General features: G+C 39.1%; 1 protein-coding gene across 1 annotated transcript; it reads left to right on the top strand.

Moving 5' to 3' along the window:
• Positions 1-13,948: 13,948 nt before the first annotated feature.
• CSR1 (chlorsulfuron/imidazolinone resistant 1) lies at positions 13,949-16,257 on the top strand. Its single transcript, XM_087684581.1, has one exon. The coding sequence runs from the start codon at positions 14,070-14,072 to the stop codon at positions 16,179-16,181; it is 2,112 nt and encodes a 703-aa protein (XP_087540707.1). The 5' UTR covers positions 13,949-14,069; the 3' UTR covers positions 16,182-16,257.
• The last annotated feature ends 10,031 nt before the right edge of the window (positions 16,258-26,288 follow it).

Genomic DNA, 26,288 nt, shown 5'->3' on the forward strand with positions numbered 1-26,288 from the left:
CTACTAGGTGTTGGAAGTGTCAAGGATCAAGAGGAAATGGTGATTGATGTCCTAGAGGCAACTGAGAGGATATCTTAGAGATTCTTATGGCTGGCAGCTTGCAAAAGAGAAGAGAGACAAGGGGGTGGGACAAAAATAACTGAGATTTTTGCCCTCTTCTAACTTCTAGGTCTCCAACTTGGTCTTGGAACCCCTAAAATTTTCATGAAAAGGAGAGATGACCTATTAAGTTAGCCATTTTACCTCCAAATATGTCTGAGTCTCTAGCCATAGTTCCTACTTGCTCCAAAAAGCTATAACTAACTATGGTCCTTCTTGTTGTACTTGTAGTTGTGGACTAGATGGAGAAAGAGGAAAGAAGTTGGCCATTGTGTAAAGGATTAGACACTGCCATTGCATAGTGCAATCGATAAGACCTTTCTATCATGGCCATGGCCCCATGCCAATGTTAAACCTCAAATTCATAAGTTTGATGGAAAAGACTTTCATGCATGGCAAGTATTAGTGAAGTACAAAATGATGGAGAGGGATTTGTTGGCCCTTCATCAAAGGGACCAAAGTTATTGACCCATCCAACCTGATTGATGTAGAAGATGATGAAAGAGCCCAAGTCATAATCTTGCTTCATCTTGATAAATATTTGATTCATCTCATTGACCAGCTCTCCACTACCAATGAGAAATGGGATGAGCTTGAAAAGCTTTATGGGACAAGAGAAAAAAACTCTAAAATTTTCCTCAGGCTCAAAATTTTTAGCCTAGAGTATAAGCAAGGAGAAGACTTGGGTAAGTTTATCTCTCATATAAAGGGGTTCATGGCACATCTATCCTTAATTCAACCTCCAATTCATGATGAAGTTGCCATTGCCATTCTCTTGAAAGTTGTAAAGAAGGTGTTCCCAACCCTTGTAACTAGTCTTACAAATATCCCTAATTTGGCCTTGGAAAGCACCTTCCAATCTTTTTTGGATGAGGAGAAAAGAAATTAGAAAGAAGGCAACACTAGTCATGCATCTAATTCAACATCCCGTGAGCAACTATTGGTTCATATCATTTCCATTAAATGCTCTTTTTTGTAATAAAAAGGGACATATTGTAAGTAACTATTGGAAAAAATATCCTAGCAAAATGACGTGCAACAAATGTAAGAAGATAGGGCATATCACTAGTAAATGCCCTATCACCCTTGAAGTACTAAAAGAATTGGAGGCCAATTTTGTCTCCATAGCACTTGTTGCTAATCAACTCTTCTAAATCTCTAAATCCTCTACCTATAGGCACTCTTGTAGCCTAATTTATAAAGGTATTCCATGTAATTGAGGGGGGAGAACATCGACATATCTTGTAATCCAATGCCACTCTAGTATTAAGGGAGGGTGTTGAGAGATAGGCATATGAACTCACTGCATCCAAGGGTGGATAAGGGTAGATGAGTGTGAATGGACTGGAGGACAAGGAAAACCTTAGCCATCCATAGGCAATTTAAATATCCCTAAGGGTCAGTCTCATAATGTGAGAGAGTACCCCAATTTTACTTGTGAGCAACTTACTAAGCAAGAATTTGTTATTATACTTTGAGCTCTCTTATCCTTCTTGTGCACACTTTCCCATGCTGCTACTTTGATATTCTAACAGTTGTTGCTTGCTATATGGTGACACCTAGAAAGTGATATCGGGACATCATGAAGAGTATCATGAGATATCTTAAGGGCATTGTAGACTTGTGCCTTTGCTATGGCAACCAAGACACTAGAGTCATGGGTTACATAAACTCATATTATGCAAGACATGTAGATAATAGGAAGTCCGCCTCTAGCTATGTCTTGAACTTTGCTAGAGGTGTTGTTTCTTGGATGTCTAGGATACAAAAATGCACTGCCTTATCTACTACCAAAGCTGAGGACATTGGCAACCATTAAGGCTTGCAACAAGAAGGCCCAATGATTAGTTTGCTTGGTTGCAAAGCTTGGTATCATAGAGATGACTCTTACATTACATTTGGACTCTATGAATGCCATCGTCTTGGCACGTAATCTCATCTTTCATGTAAAGACAAAGTATATTGAGTCCATTACTACTTTATCAAAAATGTGGTTGAGGATACAAGAAGATAGAGCTTGTCAAGATCTCTACAGATAAGAATCCTACAAACATGCTCAGTAAAAGTCTCCTAGTGGAACATTATACCTTTCTTAGAAGATAATGGGCATAAGATGAGATGGTGTCTATTCCTCATCCAATTGTACTTATATATACACATTGTACTTTGTCACTATTTTCTTTTTTTCTCCTCACATTTAAGTGGGAGGTTGTTGGGTGTTAAAGGCTACATGTGCCTAGCCACCTATATTTATCTTATATTTATACTGATCCACACACCTGTACATTAAAAGTGGCAATCACCCATCATTGTCACTTTATTCTTTATTCTTATTATGACAATAGAATAAGGGAAGGTAAGTCACACATTGTGACTATTGGAGTTTTCACATACAAGCTTCCTCTCTCTTCTTTCTCCAACCTCCATAGCTATTTCTTCTTGCTTCTAGTTGTGCTCTTACTTTTTCTCATCCTTTCCACCTTTAAAAGTGTTGAGAATAGCAAATGATTCTTGTATGTATGCCCATAGAGGCTTGCCCATAAGTGGCTTTGTATGAGAGAGAGACAATGCTGAATGCTCTAGGAAGAGATGTCGAAAATCCCATATACACAGTGAGAATAGTGGTACTATCCAAAAGCTATATAAGCATGTACTTGACACTCATTTGAATGCAATGGTACAATCAGTTTGAGTCACTCAAGATTGTGTTTATGAGTCCAAGATAATCTATCTCGGAACCTAATTCACTTGAGTTACAATTTCTCATTCTAAACATGTATCGTGTGTTTGATTTGCATCCACCATACCTCATCTAGTTCTAGGTCCATGATTCTCAACAAAAAGTTTCCAAGGATTCCAAGCAATAGCTACTTCCAATTATTATAGAGTAGACTTCATCCACTAATAATGAAGGGCATGATGTCCAATCAAACGTGGAAACAGAACATTGACAACCATTACTTATGACTACACCTATTACATCTAATTTGTTTAGAGTCCTGTTATTCCAAAAATATTGTCACTGAAAATCTCTCCCTTTCTCTCATTAATATATATACATATGTATGTGTGCATGTACTTGTGTGTGTGTATTGGAAGTCCTAATATGCACATATACACATGTACACACATATGATTAGTTCAAAGAAGTATAAGTATATTTTATAGCCTATGCATATTAATATTACAACAACATGACGTCAAGTTAGCAAAGGCATGCACAATGAGAGATCAAGTTGATACTCTCTCTCTCTCTCTCACACACATATTAAGCATATTGATCGAGCATTGCATTTATACTTGTTTTCACCAATGAATATCCCTTTTTGCCACCACAATAAAGAATTCACAAATGTGAATGCAAATGTAGACATGTTTATACACCAACCCATGCTTATCAAAGAGAACTTGTATCTTGTATTTGGAAAAAGAAGAACTTTCGCAATGTTGCCCATAGTGTGACCAACAAAGCAAAGCATCAGCCAATTCTTAGAGCGAAAGCATTTCACTTTGTTGAGAAAATACCAACATACCTCATAGTTAGTTATGATTAAACTTATTATAATCTTTTACTATCATTGTCTTTAGTTTGTGGAACAATAGTACACTTGCCTGTAATACAAATCTAGATCTAGATTGCTTGCAGAAATTGTTTTGTATTGTAAATGTGTGTGTGAGAGAGAGAACTACTTACAAGTAAAGAGTGAACTATTTGTTGCAACATGTGTCATAATCCAATGTAATACAAGTTCTATCAAACCTAAAGTATAGGCACAAATATTTTTGTATTGCAAATGATATATATAGTTGAAACACCTTTCATAATACAATATAGCACAGATTCTATCAATCTAGAGTACTAGCACCAGTTATTTTTGGGTTGCAGGGGGGAGAGAAAGAAAGAAAGAAAGAAAGTTATATTAACGTCTTCTAAAGACCAAAACTGGCCTATGAGACAAACTGTGATACAACTGATGAGGTCCAACTATCCAAAATAAAAGTGTTGAATGAAAAGCTAAAAACTGGAAACTGAAAATACGGTGCTGTGAGTGTGATAAGTGTCGTGTATGTGTATGTGTGTATGTAGCTCTGGTACTCCAGATAATGGCTACAAAAGGGGAACAAATGTCGACTGTGATAGGGGAACAACTGTCGGCTGTGATAAAGTGGTGCGATGTATATATGTAACAGATGCAGGGAGATATACTATCCTGGGATGTAGTAGCTATCGTCGAAGTCGCTAATAGCAAGTGATCCCTCCTGGATGCATGATGTGGTACATCGGCGGTGGAGAAAGAGCAAACTGGAGATCTGAGATCCAATGTGTCGAGTGTCGTCAGATCTCAGTCTGCTGTCGATGTAGATCAAGAATCCTATGGATCTCCTGTCGGTGTGGCTGTGGGGTCCAAAACCCACGGATCCTCGTGCGGCGTCGGGTACGCTGGTCCTCAGCCTGCTGTAGTGTGAGCCCGGAGGTCTGGCTGGAGGCTGGTACAGTAGCTCTCACTCTGTCTGTCTGAAAGAACTGTGTAATAGTCGTCTGGGTGGGCCCCTCTCTGACTGGGACCCGGAGAGAGAGAGAGAGAGAGAGAGAGGTAGTGGTGATGATGAGATAGGTGGCATAATTTGAGTGAGAGAGAGCAAGAATGAAGAGAGAGAGTGTGGGGGAGAGAGAGAGAGGTTGAGAATGTGTGTTGTGTATGAGAGGAGAGAAAGAGAGAGATAGACTAAGAAAATGAGCTACTTACATGTAAAGAGAGAGAGAGAGAGATAGAGAGAGAGAAAGAGAGAGAGAGTGTGTGTGTGTGTGTGTGTGAAGATGGTAGTGAAGGTATTGATGGTGGTGAGGGTGGTAGAGCTAGCGACAGTGGCAGTGGTAGTGGTCTAAGCGGAAGTGGAGGTAGGTACATCTAGGGGTGGAATAAGTGAACTATGTGGAATAAGAATAGAGGGGTTGCTAAAAAAAAGCTCGCTCAAAAAACTCACTTCTTGCCCTTCCCCAAATGGTCATTGTAGGGCTAGTCACTTTAGGTTAGCATGCATGTCATGTTTGTGGCAAAACAAAGTTGACCAAAGTTGGACTTGCACAAGTCAAGCAAAATCAATAAGGTAGTTTATCAAGGATATGTAATGTTCCTACTAGAGTTCCATGAGATGCAAGAAGGATTCCTTGGGTGGCCACCTACATAGATGGCAAACATGACATGAGAGAAGGATTCCTTGGGTGACTACCTAAATAGATGACAAACACAAAGCTTGCATAATTGGAAGATGGTCCATGGAAAGTCTCTATCGAGTTGGAATATGCAATAGTTCTTCATCTTCTATGAGTTATCATATTAAACTTAGCCACAGTAATCAATAATCTTTTAGATCTCATGTACATTTTCTAGAATGTTGGTAGCTTGTTGTGGAACCACATCATAGGAACTAGAGATACTTTAGGGACAATAATGGATTTGAAAGAGATAGGTGCTATGGAGGCATATTAGTCTCATAGACCAACCCAAATGGTTGTGTACAATTATCTTCTTGGATTTTTCCACCAAAGAGGAGTGCAGGGAGCAATGTCCCTAACATGGAGGAGGAGGACATGCAATAAGTGGAGGAGAAAGGCTTGCAAGAAGAGGAGGATGAGGTGGGCTTGCAACCTAAGTCTACTTTATGTAGCCTGATATAATACCTCTTATAACGTGTAACCTAAGTCTAATTTCTTTAGTTTGATATAATACCTCTAAACCCATGCCTACAAAGACATGGATACTATTAGCCCTCATTTTACTAGTACTTGTCACTTTGGTATGGTTGGCCCCATGGAGACATATATGCTATGACCCCTCGTCATATTGGTGCTCCTATCTCTAGTTATTGTGTAGGGGAGGTCGACTTGGCTATAGGTGGCTCTAGTGGATGCCATGGGGACATTGATGCTATGAACCCTTCTCATCGATGGAATATACCAACATCGTACACATTAGCCATGACTATAGAGATTGCCTTCCCCAAGGATGCCTAGACTAATCAACCATCTGCAAGTGGCACTCTTAAGGGTGCACCTACTACACAAAGTACTCCCCTAGGTACTCTACTCTTTGTTCCTAGATTTGGTCGGCCCCATGCTAGAGTCATTCCATTAAGATGCTTCTACTTAGTGCATATGGATACTAATGCTATTTTCATGATGGATGAGGGGAAGAGGGTCATATCATGTATGCATGAGTTGTGCAAGCATGTGTTTTGACACAATGTCTTAGTAGATACTTGGAGAAACTTGCCACAATCTTCCAAGCAATACATGATAGACTCCTTGCCTTAGGAGTTCTTTTTACCATCTTCTTTTGATGGATTCTCCATTGGGTGGATGATCAAGCAAATGCATGGGTATATGACACATAGGTTGTTTGATGCATGCAAGACACTAAAAGAGCATAGGTGGAAACTTGAGTGGTTGGATCGAGAGGACCATAGGAAGAATTAGTGAGATAGGAGGTCTCTGTAGAGATGGAAATAGCAAAGTGATCCAACAAGGGCACAACTGGATGTTGAAGTGAAGCATCACCTTGATAGCAACAACTAGTCTACATATTAAGAGGATATTGTAAACTCTCTTGTGAAGAGTCACCTTGGTAGTGGCATTGGTCTACATATATGGGGGGTTTTTGTAAACTCTCTAGCTTTATTATTAAGTATTTACTCTTTTTTGTGTTACTTATAGTGCTAGTGTGGCTCTAACATTGGTCATTTATGCTCTTTGTCACAAGTTGATATCCCTTTAGGCTAGGAAGAACATATGGGAAAAAGCATGCCCGATGCTCTTAATCTACAACCTTTATGTGCACATGGACCAATATGACATCAATGAGATATATGTGTGTGACTTAGGTTGCATCTAACCCTTTTGAGGAGCCATTGCATCTCGATGAGATATCGCATGGCAATGAGCTGTAGTAGATCTTGGAGTCCCTCACTAGATGTTGTTTTTGGAGACCAATTACCTAGAGCATCCCCTTCATTTTTTCTTAACCTTCCCTAGAGATTCTTTTTGGACCATAATCACTTATGAGGATGATGATGATGTTTATTGTATTCCATTTAGTTGACATTTATAGCTTGCAACCTTATGTTCAAATGCCTATTGTACATATATGTTAAATTACATTTATATCATATGTGTCTTATGGTTGTTCTAGTCAATTATCTACATCATGATATGTGGTACTCAACTTTGATAATGGAAAGGTTTGGTTACTAGCCCAATGTGGTTAGAAGGGTGGTAAGGTTGCAAATCCCTACCATCCAATCTTTTTTCCTACAATTGTCCCTACTAGCATCAATATTTTCCTTATAGTTGTCACAATTAGCATTGATAATAGCATTGCCACCAATAGGTTGCTATTATAGTGATGCTTGTAGCAACGATAGTAGTGATGACTTTACATCAATGCTAGTAGCAATGCTAGGGACTTTCTTTTCTCCCACCAATTTCATTGCTATATTGGTCACTATTCTCCCTATCTATTATAGCGTAAAAAGCTCAAAAAGATTCTTTACATGATTTTTTAGCACAAAAGCTAAGATACACAAATTCATAAATACATGCATGATGGAGGTGCTCATTCACACTTGGGAGATAATTGTACCCATTCTCTTGTCTGCACTTTTGTCCCTATTTTCTCTCTTGTGCAATTTGTGTTTCTCCAAATTTCAATCAAATTTTGTTGTTGTATGGTGAAGGGCTACAAAATTTGTCTAATAAGATCAAACAATCTAAACCAAGATAGACAATTTAAGCCAACAGGAAATGCAAGGCTACTACATTTAAAGAAAGTGATTTAGTTTGGCTTCACATTGAAAAGAAGAGGTTAAAATCCATTTAAGGAATTCTAAAATTAATTTGGCTCCAACATATTATGAGTCACTTCATATTGTATATTGGAGATTCATAATTCATTCAGTATTAGTTTATTAAACCATTTTAAGGGAACACGACTTGTTACTCCAGTTATAGATTATTCTCCATTATTATAAAAAGACACTAAAATTCTAATCCTAAAGGTATCCTTGACCTTGACCATGACCAGACCAAAAATGATTATTATTTTCAAGCATTTCTATTGTATGGATTCATATGGTTATGTGTGCACATGTGTGAAATTATTTTTATGGATATAATCATTATATTAAAGTGTAAGAGTTAGACAATTATATTCGTAACCATGTAATAAACTTATTAGATAGGAGTTAGAAATTATTAGGCCAAAACCATGGCTTTTATGCAAAGAAAGAAAAAAACACAAAATAATGATTTTCATGATTTTTTAGCACAAAAGCTACAAATACAAATCCATAAATATATGCATAAGGAAGGTACTCTCATTCATACATGCAAGGAGATTGTACCCATTCTCTTGTTGTGCACCCTTGTCCCTATTTCTCTCTTTTGCAATTTGTGTTCCTTTAATTTTCAATTAAATTTTGTTATTGTATGGTGAAGGACTATAGCATTAGGGCCACCACTTCATGATTGGCTTCATGCCACATAGCCCCTATCTCTCTATCTTGATCATTATCTAATTATTAATCTTGTATGGCTCTAAAAATAATGTACTCCCCTTGCTGGTTATGTGTGATCTCACACCATGCATCAGTATACTGTTATCTGCATACATGACCCACATTGATTCCAACATCTTTATTTAAAATTTTCGAGTTTATCTTTGCCAACCCTTAATATTTTATGTTGATCATTCCTCCTATTATCTATCCTTTTTTTGTATATAGTGTATAACTAAGTCTACTTTCTTTAGCTTGATATCATACCTCTTAACCCATATGTTCTAATTCCTTTGTTGTTTGTTCCTTCAAGTATTTTTCTAAGATTGGCTATGCTTCAATATTTAAATTTACTTCAATAACCTTTTTTATATGCTATAATTCCAACCCATGGTCTTTGTCATTGTACTTTTGTATACTTCCTAATAGGAATACCTAATCCTCTGAACTTAACACTTTGTCATAGAATCCAACAAGGTAACAAATACACTCTTAGTTCTTACTAGTTGGTTTCTTGTTCAATTTTGTAGGTAGCAGCCCTAGCCCTTCCAGCTCTTGCATCTTTGTCTTGCTTGGATATTATACAACAATTTTATTTCTATTTAGATATCTTGTATCTACATTGTAATGACAAGTTCATGTTACTTATTCAAGTAATAAGAGCTCTCACAGTCATTTTTATTCCATATCCTTGTGATTGTGCTTCAAATATGTAAGATTATTGCAAGAGTATTAGTATGTTTTACTTTCTACTAATACACACACATCTCCTCTTACATAAGCATCCCACACAATCTTTATTATAATAAGCTACTTGCAGCATCATATTAATTTTAGTGACAAGGAAATGTTTGTGCACTATTCAAATTCTTATGCATTACTATAGTCATACAAATGTAGTACATGAAAATTAGCAACTTACATTTTCCTCACTTGAAATTCTTTAGCAATTTTGAGAGTGCCTTTAGTCAATGAATACACAATGCTAAATTTCATAACCAAAGAGACTGCATAGTAGATTACCAAGATGGGATTATAGGCTTCTCTTTGCAATTTGCACTTAGTTACAAACTTTTACAACAATAGATGTCTCACATTGCGACATATTCCACTTAACACATTAATACTTATAGTTTGCATTTGGATTTTGGAATGTAAATGGGACATATTGCATATCCTATTGCATTGGCATATGCAATATAAATGGAATATATTACACTTTTGACAAGTAAACTTTGGAAAGCGAGTTTCAAGAATGATAAATGATTCCCCACCTTCCACTACTATTGTCTTTGCCTTTGTTCCTTCTTGTACATCTATCCATCTACATCGATGCATTATTCTAACACTCACTCTTGCACATATGTATGGAAACGGATGACCACTATTGAAAGTGCACTTATTAAGGAGATCATTATCATTCAAAGCTCTACTTTTGGATATGGAGACCTCCAATTATTCCTTAAGAAGTTTGGCCTCTTCTATAATTGAAAATATTTTAGAAACATTGATTACAATAACTAGTGGTCTTCTAAGTGAGATTGGAAAGAGATTGTCCATACAACCATTACTAAGCAAGATATTCACTTTAAAATTTCTTGTATTGTATCCTATGGCGATCCTCTTTTTTTGAATTCCATGTTTTATGAAAAGCTAATTATTTTCTTTAGTTTGCTTTTAGGAATCCAATCAGATCATATTTGATCAATTCCTTTCTCTTATTATTAGTTGTCTAAAGTTTATCCTTATTTAATGACCTAATAATGCAAGTTCATTATTAATTATCTAAAGTTTATCCTATTTTAATGACTTAGTAATGCAAGTTGTTATTAATTGTCTAGAATTTATTGTTTGTTCTAGTAATGTAAGTTTGTTAGTTTTGATATCCCTTTGAATGCCCCATGTCAAGCACCATCCTATCCTCATATAAGAAATAAAAAAAACTTCAAAAACCACACGAAATCCCATAATATGTATTGCCATAGTGTGGAAGTGATATAGGCAAACAAACTAGGATTTTTAGGTCACATTTTCCCTCGTTAGGAATTCCCCCCCCCCCCCCCCCCGTGTAGGTATATGTGTGCAACTAGGGCTACTTTATGTTTAGTGCTTCATACAATTAGTAGAAATGATCTTCTTTCTTGTGTGCTCTTGAGCTTCTTATTCTTTTTGAATGTGAATGTGTGTATACTTGGGAGTCTACTAACTAGGCTTTTGCATCAAGAGCAATGGTGCCTAGACCTTGTTAAAGTGGGTTCATCTTCATCATCTTGACAAGTCCTTGTAGGACAAGGGAGAACTTGATATAACATGTAGTCTAGTACTTAAACCAAGTTTTTCAAGCTAGATATTAGTATGAAGTGCATTATTCTTCACCAAACTTGACATTTTTTTGCAAGTTTTAAACAAGATTTATCTCATATGTAACCTATTGAGGATAAGCTACATGGGACCAACTATTTATTATGGCCATGTATGATGCCCCATATATGTCTTGAGTTGTGACCTACATCTCTACAAGAATACTTGTTGTTGCTTTTACAAGTACAATGGAGAATGAAGTAGGCCATAACGATGGCAAAGCCACAAACTCGACTTTAAGCCTTACGTACCACCTATATAAGTACAAAAAAGGTGGGATGATAAAGCTGCATGAGCACATGCTTGGATTTCTTTGTCTATTTAGTGTACCATTATCCTACATATGCACTCATATAAAACTATTAATGGTTCATGAGACATATTTGCCTTAGCATGGGTTGCTTATTTGCATAAGTAGATGGAGTTAGCGCACATGAATGAAGGTGACTTTATGGAAAGACCAAACATCCCAAGGAGCAATTAATTTGCATGGATTCTGACAACTCACTTGAAAAAATGGTTATTGATGGACTACTAGTTGCTAATTAGAGGTTTCTGCTTGCTTTTGAAGGTTAACCCATATGCCCTAAGTTTGAGGATTTAGTTACTATGCTTTTATAGGATAATGATGTAGGCAAAGTAGATGATGCAATAATCACAATTGGCACATGATACTTGATAGTTTTTATCATGGCAAAATGGAAATTGGAGCTAAGTGGCTTTTTATAAGCTATTCACAAACTGGGTGGAAGCATTACTTGCTACAAGGCAAGGCTTCTTGTAAAATATGCTCAAGAGAAGTGCTTGACAAATTGATGAGACTTTTTCTCCCACTTTCATATAACTGTGACTAGTAGTATTAGTGCATTTACCAACATGGGAGAAATAGCATCAATTGACTGTAAAAACAACATTTTTGAGTGGTGATCTACATGTGGAGGTGAATGTATCACAATCTCAATTTTGTTCAAAACAATAGGAAAACAAGGTGTGAGGTTCACCAAAGCATTGTATGGCTCAAAGCAAGCTTGTCATACTTGGTATGAGAAGATAAATGTATTGTTAATGACACATAGTTGTTACATAGTCCAAGAAAGAATACCCTCTATGTTAAGAGGGATGATGATGCAATTCTTAGCCATGGCCTTCTATGTTGGGTGACATGCTACTTCTTGGGCAAAATGAGAGACATTTTGCAAAAATATTAAGGCTAAATTGGACTTGATGTTAGATATTGGGCAAAATGAGAGACATCTTACAGATATTAATGCTAAAGTAGACTTGATGTTAGATATAGGCTTGTTGCATCATTGGTTGTTGGCTATTGAGTTTTCACAATGTGATGATGGAGGTATTGATTTCAAACTTACTAATCATTTTTTCTAAATGCATGTCTACTTGCTATGTTAGTTTTTTGTTGGAATTTGCATAGATTCAAACTTGAGGATTGAAAACTTGTTGCTATACCTTAGGAGATAGGTTTCTCTATATTAGCAATCTTGATCTTGGGATTATTTGATGTTGTTCTCTATGAATAGACTATAGAATGCCTCATTTATGTATGCATTATCAAGCAAAATATGTGGTTTGTAGTCTCATAGTCGAGAAAATTTATGCTAGGCACAAAGCATGGGGAAGAGTTAAACATGCCTTTCATATTTGAGCAAACCTTGACAATAAATAATAGTACCTTAACCAACAACTACGCCTTGCAATGCTTTTAACTGTGCCAAAATAGGAGAAGTGTGAAGAAGAGGGCATTTCACTGTGCAAATCCATTGTACTTTGCCACAAAAAAGAAAAAGGCCATGTTGTGGCCTTACAAGCAATGTGCCTCTTAACAATGTGTGAAAAGCAACATTTTTGGAGTTGGACATGTCAACATGTGAAAAAAATAGAGATATATATATATTATTAATTAAAGCTACTTCATGTGAATATACATCCAAAGAGCATTTAGGGTAGAGGGGCCAGTAGATTGCCGACTACCAAGAGGTGGAGTGTCCATCCACCATGGAAGCTCAAATGCAGGTTTCTTGCGCTCAGCCCAAGCGGATAAACCCCCTCAATATGCAAACAAAAAATCTTGACATTCCATGTGCTCATGCAACCTACTAAAGCAAAAACATGGAGGCACGATGTGCAAAAAGAAGCTTCCATTGCGTGACAAAGAGGAGCATTGAAAACAACACATCGAGGAGCTAAAAGATTGTCAAGATTTGAAGCAGCCATTTGAAGGGCTTCCTTCTTGTCATGTACACCACTAAGCTATACACCATTTGAATGGCTTCCTTCTTGTCGCGTTGACCACTAAGCTATACACCACTAGCACTCTTTAAGCCCTCCTATGTTAGTTTAAATTGGCGTTCTTTTGGGCCCTGACAATATATAGGCCCCCATACCTTATGTGGAGATATAGGGCGGGGTTGGTGATTTCTATGTAGCTTAGTCAAAGCAATGATTGATTGAGGGCACGGTGAATTTTGAAACATGCTGCTTCCATTTCAATATTCTCTCTTTTAAGATGCTTGACATGTAGACAACTAGATGGAGCTCTAGTCGATGGAAGGCCAACAAGGCGTCGGATATATGTGACCATTGTTGGTCACATATTCTCTCTTTTAAGATACTTGACATGTAGACGACTGGATGGAGCTCTAATCAATGGAAGGCCAACTAATTGTCGGATATACGTGAACATTGTTGGTTTTTGTGGGTCAGCTTCTTGGTCCCTTGGAGCCAATATCTTTTGCAAGCTCCATAGATGGTGTTGTACACACATTTGAGCACCACTGGACAAGCCCATGTGAAGGGGCTCTTAGGGAGTGTGTGTGAGATGATAAATCTCACTTGAAATTCTAAGAATCTACGGAGCCAAAAGGTCTTTGGTTCAAAGATAGGGTACTGTCCTTAGCTTTCCTCACACCAGACGCCTCCGCATTTGTCATTCTTTTTAATTTTCACCTGACTTGCTTCCTTCCTTTCAGTCCCATTTTCAGGACTGTGCAAGAGGATTGCTCTGCTTAAGGTTCCCACTCACAGAAACCCTAGCAGCTATGGATATGGCTTTCATGGCGTTACAGCCCTCTTCCACCCCCGCCTCAGGCACCCCCTCTCCTCCCTCCCTGGGAAGCGCACCAGGGCTCGCCTCTGTTTCTTGCAAACATGGCGGTGCGCTCTCCTCAGCTCGGGCCCCTGGTTCTGCATTCTCCAACAGATTTGGAGCCCCCCCAGAGGGTCGCTGCAGCCTCGCTTGCAGGAACAGCACCGACAGACCTGGCCATGTGCGGAATCTCGTGCCAAGAAGTGTACTGGAGCAACACGGGGGCGCTGCTGTCACGGAGCAGAGCGCCATCCCTGCGCCTTTTGCTGCGCAGAATGTCAACCTCTCACTGGAACCCTCCCCTCTCCCCAGCACCTTCAAGTCCAGGTATGCCAATGATGAGCCCCGAAAGGGCTGTGATATCCTGGTCGAGGCTCTTGAGCGAGAAGGTGTCACTGATGTCTTTGCCTACCCCGGAGGCGCGTCCATGGAGATCCATCAGGCCCTTACTAGGTCTACCATCATGAGAAACGTCCTCTGTCGCCATGAACAGGGAGAGGTATTTGCAGCGGAAGGCTATGCAAGGGCCTCCGGCAAAATCGGTGTCTGCATTGCCACATCAGGCCCCGGGGCGACTAATCTAGTTACAGGACTTGCAGATGCTATGCTTGACAGCATTCCCATGGTGGCCATTACTGGGCAGGTCCCTAGGCGTATGATCGGTTCAGATGCATTTCAGGAGACACCAATTGTCGAGGTGACACGGTCTATTACAAAGCACAACTATTTGATCCTGAATGTAGAGGACATACCTCGCGTTATTAGAGAGGCCTTCTTTTTGGCTGCTTCCGGAAGACCTGGTCCTGTGCTTGTCGACATTCCCAAGGATGTGCAGCAACAGATGGCCATTCCTGACTGGCTGCAGCCTATGAAACTTCAGGCGTATATTGAAAGACTGCCCAAACCTCCCCAATTTTCCCAACTGGAGCAAATTTTGCGCTTGATGTCCAATTCCAGGAGACCAGTGGTGTATTGTGGTGGAGGATGCATCAATGCAAGTGAAGAGCTAAGGGAGTTTGTTGAGCTCACAGGCATTCCAGTTGCCACAACTCTCATGGGTTTGGGGGTGTTCCCTTCCTCAGATGATAGGTGCTTACGCATGCTAGGAATGCATGGTACTGTTTATGCGAACTACTCTGTGGACAAATCAGACCTTCTTCTTGCTTTTGGAGTGCGCTTTGATGACCGTGTGACTGGCAAGCTCGAGACATTTGCCAGCCATGCCAGTATTGTGCACATTGATGTGGATTCTGCTGAAATTGGAAAGAACAAACAAGCTCACCTGTCCCTTTGTGCTGATGTGCGTCTTGCACTCCAAGGCATTAATCATCTGATCAAGAGCCGCTTGTTGACCTTCGATTTTTCAGGGTGGATGAAAGACTTAAATGAGCAGAAGGCAAAATGGCCTATGTCGTATCCTGACTTTGATGATCTCATCTGTCCACAGCACGCAATTGAGGTGCTACATGATGTAACCAAAGGTGAGGCAATTATTTCAACTGGTGTGGGCCAGCATCAAATGTGGGCTGCACAGTGGTTTAAGTATGACAGGCCCAGGCAATGGTTGTCATCAGGTGGCCTTGGTGCAATGGGATTTGGTTTACCCGCTGCACTTGGTGCTGCTGTAATCAACCCCAAGGTACCAGTGATAGATATTGATGGTGATGGAAGCTTTTTGATGAACATTCAGGAGCTAGCAACCATTGCTGTGGAACAGCTGCCTGTGAAAATTATGATTTTAAACAATCAGCACCTTGGTATGGTGGTACAGTGGGAGGACAGGTTCTACAAAGGGAACAGAGCTCACACATATCTTGGAGATCCTAGGGATGAGACATCTATTTTCCCAGATTTTTGCAAAATGGCCGAGGGTTGCAAGATTCCTTCTGCTCGTGTGACCAAAAAGTCTGAGCTCAGGAGTGCTATTGAGACAATGCTAGAGACTCCTGGGCCATATCTACTTGATGTCATTGTACCTCATCAAGAACATGTACTACCCATGATACCAAGTGGAGGCTCATTCAATGACATCATTACTGAGGGGGATGGTAGACGAAAGTATTGATAGTAAGAGTAGCGGTTTTGTCAAAGTTGTAGTGTCACTTCAAAGTTTTTTGATAATGCAAAGAGCTTTTGTGCAATGTTTTTTGTTTTGGCTGATGTTTGGGCTGTCAGGTGTCCGAGTTTTTCTCTAAGAATTCTAGCTGATTAGATCTACATTGACTTCAATTAGATGAGATGATTAGCTCTACTTTAACCTCAATCAGATGAGGTTAACTGGTATTCCTGTTTTAAGTTCATGAGGTTATCCCACTGTGTAATGTGTTTTATTTCCTGTATCTTCTCTATGTCTTAGGAAAATGAATAATTTTCAAAATATGCTCTTCTGAGAGCTATCCAGGTCTAATAACCAACTCCTTTCATCACCTTGCGCTACTAGTAGTGTGTTATAACTGTTTCAGCTCCTCTTCAGAGCAAGTTCTACATTTTCCTAAAGTGTTAGGGTCTTGTTGCAGGCAGCAGCACACTGACAAGTGTACGTCAGATGTAGGTTTTTATAGTTTGATCGTGTTGAATGCTAGGCCATATTGCAACTTTCTCCTGGTTATAAGCTTACCAAGTAGAATCGGACAAATGATTGTTATAACATAAGAGTCCCTCATGCTGACAAAATTGGCCAGTGGGAGCTCTTGGTTCATGTGGTTGACGTGCGTAGTTGCTTTTCTTTTACTCCCATTTGCATTGGGACCAGGACGGGAGTTGATGGAGTGCCCCCATTTTGAGGGGGAATTCCATCCACTCACAGCACAAGTTATTACTGATATGGGGCTTCATTTTGGTGGCTTCACCTTGACTCACCATGCTTGCTATATAAGTTATTGGTGATACAGTGCTTCAATTTGGTGGCTAAACCTTGACTCACCATGGTTGCTGTTCCTATATTACTCTTCATTGGGATTAGGATGGGGAAGGTAGATGAACTGCACTGCACCCCCCTCCCAACACCCTTTTTGAGGGAGTTCTCCATGCACTTGCAAGTTATTTCTGATAGGGGTGCTTCAATTTGGTAGCTACTATTCTCTCTCTCTCTCTCTCACACACTGTGCATGTGTGGGAGTACACCCTCATGATGATGGGCTCCAGTGCAGCTGAGTTGACTTGAAGAAAAGTATCTTAAAAAGAGCACTAGCCAAAGTTCACCACATGGTGAATTTTAGTTGGAGGGGGCACTTTTTTTTTTCCCTCGTTTGGAATATTTTTTCTTAGTGCCTCGTGTTGATGAAGAGTGGGCCCCAATATTCTTTCGACTGGACTATGGCTGCAAGATTGGCCAATGATTAATTGTGTAGAAATGCATCCTTGATGATAGGGGGATTGGAAATTGTAAAAGTTCTACAAGATGTTTCAAATTGCTTGATGAAGGTGTGGGCATTGATTGACCAAGACAACCAGTACTTTGTATTCGATGCACATCCAAGAATTGGCTAGTAAATGTAGGCTTGAGCAATTGGCATAAGCTTCCATTGTTGCAATATACTTGGGCATCACCCACATGCATGTGCTCATACATTGGGTAAAAGATGGGACAAGTGGGTGGCTGATGTGGTTGAAGGATTCACATGAGAGGTGGATCATATGCACAAGCATAAACAATTCACAATGGGCAGCAAGTTATGGGTGCATATCACAGTTGAAGATTGAATGAGGATGAGCATGTAACACAAAAGAGCTATCCCACATTGCTTGGGTTCTTGAAGTTGATACTTGTATAGATCTCAATAAACTCATGCAATTTAGATTCGAGGATCTCTTTCACCTTTATTAGGTTCTCTCATCTTCTATTGATTTTTGCAATTGGGGCTATGAGTCTTATAGTTGGTGTTAGAGGTAACGCTTGACAAAGAATGAGGTGCGATTGGAATAGAGGATTCCAAAATTTCTATAGTAGGGTATTGGATTTCCAACGATGGATGCTTTGTACATGGGCCTTGTGATGCAAGTGAAGGTAGTATGAGCAATGGTGGAGGCGACATGCTTGGAGGCGGTATTACTTCTCCAAGAGCTTACTATTCTCCAAAGTCAAATGATTTTTTCTCATTTGATACTCTCCCAACTTTGAGAGGAGGTTGTGGACATGGGATGATGTATGGAGTGAAGGTCGGAGTGATTGGAGCAATAAGTGGTCCTAGCTTCAACAGGGATGAAGAGTTTAGTGCAATAGGCTAGCACCATGACTCTAAGAGGGACAACATTTTTTTGGATGTCCCCACTGCCAAGTTCACATGGAGGACCATAACATGATAGAGTGGAGTAGTAACCTACTCGTGTTTTTGATACCTCCATACTTCTCCATGGGTGCCTTGGGCCTAGCCGTCTCTAACAATTCCATCTACCATTTGCATCTATCCCTAACATTCAGCGGGTCTTTGCATCCCTCATCGAGAAGAAATATGCAACTTGACAAAGAAATTAACCATTTTGAAGTCAATGGCAAGCAAGTTGGGACACTTGCCTACGCTTAAGCGAAGGAGATGGACAATGGCATTACCTCGCTTTGGCAAACTCAGGGACTTAAGATGCCATTTAGGAGAGTCTTCACAATGGAGTGGCTTTGTGGTGGAAGCTGTATCTCAAATCACATGTAGTGAATGCTTCGATGTAGATGTGTTCAATCATTTTTCAACACTTTACCTTGATCAACTATAAATTGTAGTAATGGAAGGAGTGGGAGAAGAGGAGGATGTGGACACCTTCAATCCTTATTGATGTATCCTTATTGAGGTTGACATTGTTCCCAAGTTTGGGAATGGCAACTTGCATACCACTGTTTCGATTGATTTGAAGGTAGAACATGTAGATTCTTTGGAGCAAACCATGGAGTTGGCTACCACCGATGAGAAGCAAGAGAAGTGTAAGATAGGTCAATCTCTAACCGATTTGCACTATTGCTAAGGCCAAAGAGAAGGGCAAGTCCACAAGTAGTAGAAGTACTTCCAAGAATATGGTTGCTTAAGAGGAGCAAAAGTAGCTAAAGGAAGAGAACAATTGTCACATGCAAGAAGACATGGCATATTGCTAATAATTGTCTCAAGAAGCCTGACTTGAAGAATAAAACTTCCAAGGTAGGAGTCCAAACCTTAGAGGTGGCCTCAACCTTGTTTGTTGTGGCTTCTACCCTTGAGATAACACCCTTGGGAGATGGGAGGAGCTGCTAGTTGTCAGCAAGCTGAAAATAGCAGGTGCAAGGGAGAGTAGTAGCCATCGGGTAAGGTGTTGATGCATCGGAAGAGGAAAAGTGGATGTTGAACACGCCACCGGTTTTTGCCTTCGTTGGAGTGGAGGATCTTTGCCGTTGTTTGAGCAGATCCAGCTTTGATACCATGTCAAAAGACGACGTACTAGCGAGACAGTAGGGTTTGTAGGGCAATGTTGCAAATTGTAGTAATCGAGTGGCTTATGTAAGTTGGAAACTTAAGGCCATTGAGTAAGTTATTCCACCTATGACAAGGAGCTCTTGGCCATTGTATAAAGAAGTGGAGCCACTATTTGATTGTGTAGAATTTTTGTATCAAGTCTGATTAGCAACCTTTACACTATCTTCTCACTTAGTCGCAATGAGATATGACCCTTTGATAGTTGCATTGGTGGAAGTTCTCTCAATTTAATTTTGAGATTGAGTATGCTCTTGGGAAGGAGAATGAATGCATTATACTAATGACTACATGCATTGACAATGGTTAGTTCATTGGAGTTGGATTTCTTCGCTCATATGAATGATCTCTCTGAGGGTGATCCAAATTTTGGTTTGGAGATGCAAAAATACAAGTAGAGTATTTGTTCTAAGTACATGGGTGGATGTATTTTCATGATATATAGGGTCTTACATAGCTATTGTTTTATAGGAGACAATGATGGATGATGTGTGGGGCATCAAGGTAAAGGTCCCACTCTTGAGAAGCTTTTGCAATATTTTTTTGGGCCATCAACAAACTAAGATGTTCATCATTACATGAGGGTATACCAAGCATGCTAGACCTCAAAACTAGATGATCACATGATGGCAGGGAAGCTACAATTGTTACCTATTCTAGATCTACCTTGGGAGGGGATTTTGATGGATTTCATTACCAGCTTTTTGAAGAGAAAGTGGTTCCAGAATGATGCCATCTTACAATGGTGGATAGGTTTAGCATTGATTCCATGCAAATTTGATGTGGATGTGCTAGAGGTTGCTTAACTTTTAATCAAAGAGATCTTTCAAGAACGTGCCTTGCCAAAGAGGATCATGTCCAATAATGATTCAAGTTCACTTGTGGGTTTCGGAAGGCTTCATTCTATGGATTTGACACAAAGTTAGCGTTGTCTACTATCTTTCATTCACAAATTGATCAGCATACAAATAATTTTGATCGTAGTTTCAATCATAGCATGTTTAACATGCCTTTTTGCTTTTGCTAGGATCATTAGGTTGCATGGGAGAAGTATCTACCATTGGTTGAGAATGTGATCAATGATACAATCCACATCTCTACCAAGTGGCCCCTATTTAAGATAGTTTTTGGGTGGCCAATTAGCAATATGCTCAATTGTACTTTTGAAATCTCTACTAGGAACTATGGGGCAGATTGGTTGATTGTGGATATGGATCAGTTATTGAAACAGGTTTGAGAGAATATCCAATAGGTGAAACACCAAGAAAAGGTTATTGAAAAGCAATGATATGAGTTGATCTTCCAAGAGGGTCAATGGTGCTATCTCAACATCTAGAATTAGTGCTTGAAGAAATTTGGGGACACATAAGTTAGCACCTTAGAAGGAACCTTTTTATGTTATTTAGAAGCTAAATGATGCGACTTATCAATTGCAGCTACCTTCTATTATAAGATGCATCTAGTGTTTCATGTGAGTAATCTTGTAAGGTATTTGACTTGTTCCTACCACAATCAACAATCCTAGATTAGAGTTAGTGGATACTGAGAGGGTTCAAGAGTTGTTGGTGCCAATACAAGTGTTGCTTTATAGGTACAAGAATGGTTCACAGAGGAAGCAACTATAGTACTTGCTCAAGTTTCAAGGTTATTCCATGCACAAGGTAGTATCATTGGAATGGTCTCAGTTTGGCGATGACTCTTGTCTTTGCTTTAGATATACCAAAAGGCTATCCAACTTTTGATATACTAGGAGGCTATGCAAGATCGGGAAGGTGATGGAACAGGCAAGGGTGGATGATGTGGCATAAGGATCCATGATAGAATGAACATTTGTATAACCACTAGTAGTTCAAGATGTTGTAGTTGAAGATTGATGGTGGATGGTGCCTCCTCTACCAACACTGTTTGGATACTATAAGATGCATGCACTTAGTGAATCAAGTGGTTTCCAAGTCTGCCTAGTAAGGAAACACCAATACTTCAATCCTAAAGGACCCCTAAACTTCTAAGGCCATCCTAAAAATAGTTGTCTAATGCCCCTCTTGAAGAGACTTGGTAGCCTATCAACCATGAGAGTAACTAACATTGCACTTTGTTTAAGGAGAGTGTGAAAGGGAGGAGTGATGCATTAACTCCTCTATCATAGCAAAGTCACACTCCAATCCCTCTAAAACAATGCTAGTTTGACTACTATCTTACTATATAGGTGGCCACAATTAGTCATCCCTAATCCAAAATAATGAGAAATCCATTCAACTAATTGGGTCCACCCATCTATAAGATGGGATCATTAGAACCTCCATCCAATCACTTTCACCCCACACACCTAACAAGCTCTAGTTTTCAAATCAATCTATGGCACTACATTGTTTTGACATATATAATTAAGCTCCTTTGTCTAAGGTGATGAACATGCTTGGCCTTCACCACTTGGAACTTGGCCTTGGATACCAATGAACTTAACACATCTCTCTCTCTCTCTCTCTCTCTCTCTCTCTCTCTCTCTCTCTCTCTCTCTCTCTCTCTCTCTCTCTCTCTCTCTCTCTCTCTCTCTCTCTCTCTCTCTCTCTCTCTCTCTCTCTCTCTCTCTCTCTCTCTCCCCCCCCCAGTGTGTGTGTGTGTGTGACCATTGGGGCCTTAGGGCTAGTCTGATTGCCATATCGTCACTTGAATCTTCTTATTAATCATAAGAACAATAATCAAGTAGACATACATCAAACAAAGAATGTATTCCAAATAGCAAATAGTTTCAACCAAATCAACTATTTCAACTTCAATAAAGTAACCAATTTGTTAAATATATGAATAAAATGACTCAAGCTTGATTATCATGACGAGTAGATATAGTAGGATTTACATCCTTGATGACATATTCTAGATCCATTGTTGGAGTATTCCCCTCAAGTTACTTTTGGCAGGCATCATATTGGAGTAAATTCAACAAAGCTTTTGCAAGGTTATGGAAAATAAGGAAAATCAAGGATGATTTTGATAGATCCTTTTCATGATTGTGAAAAAAGAGGAAGACTTGAGTGGATTTTGATAGAGGTTCCATACAATTCTAAAAAAGCAAGGAAGACCTAGGCGGATTTTGGCAAAGCTTCTTTGGTCCTATGTGACTGCAGAAAAAAGAGGAACAACTTAGCTGTTTTTTATAGATAGTCCATGTGGTTGTACAAAAGAGAGGAAAAGGCGTGGTTTCTTTAGACTCTCTCATGTAGAGTTGTGTATCTTGTTAGAAGAACTACATGTTTTTGAGGCCTCTCCATAGGTTTTTTATATAAGCGCCTTGGGGGGAGGGTTTTGGCTTGGAAGATATCTTTGAGTGTTGGGAGTCTAAACTTGAAATAAGAGTTGCACATATTTTCACAAAAAAAGACCTAAAAAAGAAAAAACATGCTCATCTACAATGTCCTTCTTCATAAGGAGTTTCTACCTTTATTAGGAAAATAATAGAATTGGGTTTTCAAAAGTCCCTAAATATTAGTACTCTAGAAACCCACTCATGTGCAAGAAAGCTTGCTAACATTCTTGACAACTCCTATTAAGTTGAGTATTGAACTTTGGACAATGTCCAAAGCAGAAAGGTAGGTGCATTACAATGTTACATGCATTCATCCTTGAAAAAAATATGTCCTCATCTCAAAAGAACATGGGCAAATGTCCTAAAATGCATAATCAAGTAGGACATACTATGGTTGAGTTCTTTACTTGCTCTAGAGTAGGATATTCAATATGTGCTCAAGTATTGGCTATATAGCCTCTTTTGTTTCCACCATTTCCTTTGCATTTGATTTAGCTATCCACAAATATTCAAGATCCAAATCCTTGGATTCACTTTACCTCTCATTTCCAATTAGCCCATGGTGTGAGAGTGAGATATTGATGCAAAAGAACACAATTGTGAATATTGAGAAAACTGAATAGCAAAGAAGAGGACACAAGAACTCAATGAAAGAATGAATGTGAAAATGAAATTCATAACACAAGACATGAGACGTATTGTCTCAAATCACATAGGTGATGGCACATGCAATGACCTCTCTCAAAATGGATATTACTTACTACAACAAAAGTGGATTATTTATAGGCTATAGGAAAAGACTTGAAACAAAATGAGCTAGCCCTAAATGAGCCACCTAGCTTTCCCTCTTCCCATAAAGGAGCCCAATAACAAGCCCAATATAGAGCATAACACCCATGAAATATACACCACTATTAACATCACAATACATATGACTATGACAAGTGATGCTAAAATAAAATTCTCAAATCACCTAAATGCACCATTAAAAATAATTCAAGATTCCAATTCTAGTTCCTAACTTCTTGTCTAGAAGACATCTAAAGAAGAAGCATCAAGTTAGTTCATCATGTACTCAAACCCTGATCACAAAAGATGCAAAGAGACGAGTCTCTATGTTTGTCACAGGTACCCCATAGAAGGTAGAATGTGACCATGGATTCCTCATTTTTAGCCAAATTTCCAAAGTGCAACACCTCCCCCCCCCTAGGTGGGAATTGACTAGAGAAAATACTACTTATTGTCCAAACGTCCAAACATGGACCTACAAGTCAAACTAGGTTTGAGATTTGAACTAGTAGATTTCAAAATACCTTACCTTTGCCTTGTCACAATCATCCTTCTCTTGCCTAGGGATACAACAAGCACATCAAATTGCTACTATAAGATAGGGGTATCCCCATACCTATTGGGGCTTAAAGGTTACATGTGCCTAGCTACCCATATTTACATTGTACTTAGCGCCTACACACATGCACATTACACGTGATAGCCACTCATTAGTAACATCTTTATTCCTTATTTGTTACTATAACGGAATATAAGAAAGAGAAGGTAGGTCACACATTGTGATTGTTGGAAGTTTCCACACATTGGTCTTGTTCAAACTTCCATACCTCTTCCTCTAGCTTCCACTTCTTGCACTCTTCTCTCTCACTTCTACTCACCCTTTCAAGTGGTATCATAGTGGGTATTCAAGGAGCTTCAACCATTCCAATTCGGCCTAGCAAAGAGAGCTTCAACCCCAGCTTCCATGGTAGCCATGTCTTCAATCATCTGAGGTAAATAACTGCTCCCACCTTTCTCAGCTTGTTATTCTTCTTCTAGAGCATATTTGGTCAATGCCAAGTGACCTAGAGGGCTATAGTAGGAGAAGCCTCCAAACAACAATCCATAATTTTTGGGGGACATGTTCTGCTTAGTTTGCGTTATCAACTTTGCTCCAGCTCTCCTCCTAGTACTTGTTCAGCTATTGGGAACTTCTCCTAGCACCTTTGACTATGTCTTTGGCATCATTTGAGGAAGAAATCATCTCCTCATTGACTGTCATTAATGGATAAACATGTTGTTCATAGTTTGGGACAAAAAGCATTTGAATATTTATGCTTCATTGATGCTTATTCATTGAGATTTTAATGTTGAGATGATGTATTTACGCTTGGGGATGCTCTACGGATTGATTAGAGCTCATTCTTCTTAGCCACTATTGGAAGGATTTTTGCTGTCACATACAGTGGATAGCAAGCATATGCTTTGAATGTTAATGCAATCTATGCTTACATGCTATGTGGGAATCCCTTTGATCATATATAAGCTTGATGCCATTGGTCATGTATGTATATAATCTTCTTTGAGACTTGAGCTTTGATTCTGAGCTCTCTTACATCCATATTTGAAGAGAGGCTGCATCCAATGGGATAAATTTTAGATTTTATTGCAAAACTTGGCTTTTAGAGTGTATGGAAGTTATGGAAGTCTCTCATATATGCTTGGTTTATGGAAACTTTGTCTTTGGAGTTACTAATCATCGTGGGTTGATTTTCATACAATTTCTTGGTTACTTGGTGCTTCCTCTTGTTATTAGGGTTGTTAGTTATGGATACATGCTTTGTTACGAAAGGTGGAGCAAGAGGTGAGAGCAAAAGTGGAAGAAAGAGGATGAAAAAGCTATGGAGGTTCAAGCAAGAGAGAGAAAGATGGTATGTGGGAACTTCAATAGTCAGAATGTGCGAACTACCTTCCCTTATTCTATTTTCATAGAAAGAATAAAGTGATAGTAATGGGTGACTGCTACATGTAGTTTACAAGTGTGTAGGTGCTATCTACAAAGTAAAGTAGGCAGCTAGCTAGGCCTTTAATCCCCAACAACCTCCCACTTAAAGGTGAACATGTTTGAGTAAATGAGAGAATAAGAAAACGTGACAAAGTATAATGTGTACATATAAGTACAACAGGATGAGAAATATACATCTCATCCTATGTTCATCATCTTCCTAAGGAAGATATAATATTCCACTAGGAGACTTTTAGTGAGTAGATCTGCAAGATTCTCATCGTCAGTTGAGATCTTGACAATATCTACTCGATTGTCCTCAATCACCTCTCAGATGAAGAGATAATAGACCTCAATGTGCTTGCAATGCAAGAGTCATAATTATACCAAGATCAGCAACTAGACACCCTAACCATAGGGACTCCTTGCAAGCCTTAGTGGCTACAATGTACTCAGCCTAGAAATAGTAGTCAAGACCGTACATTTTTGCGCCCTAGACATCCAAGAAATGACACCTCTAGTAAAACTCAAGACATAGTCAAATGTGGACTTCCTACTATCAACATGTCCCGCATAATCTGAGTTTGTATAGCCTACGACTCCAGTATCTTGGCCATTATAACAAATGCACATATCTACAGTGACCTTGAGATATCTCATAAT

This window comes from Lygodium microphyllum, chromosome 9 (assembly GCF_053477565.2).
Source record: "Lygodium microphyllum isolate KBCC chromosome 9, Lygodium_microphyllum_v1.1.10, whole genome shotgun sequence".
NCBI lineage: Eukaryota > Viridiplantae > Streptophyta > Polypodiopsida > Schizaeales > Lygodiaceae > Lygodium > Lygodium microphyllum.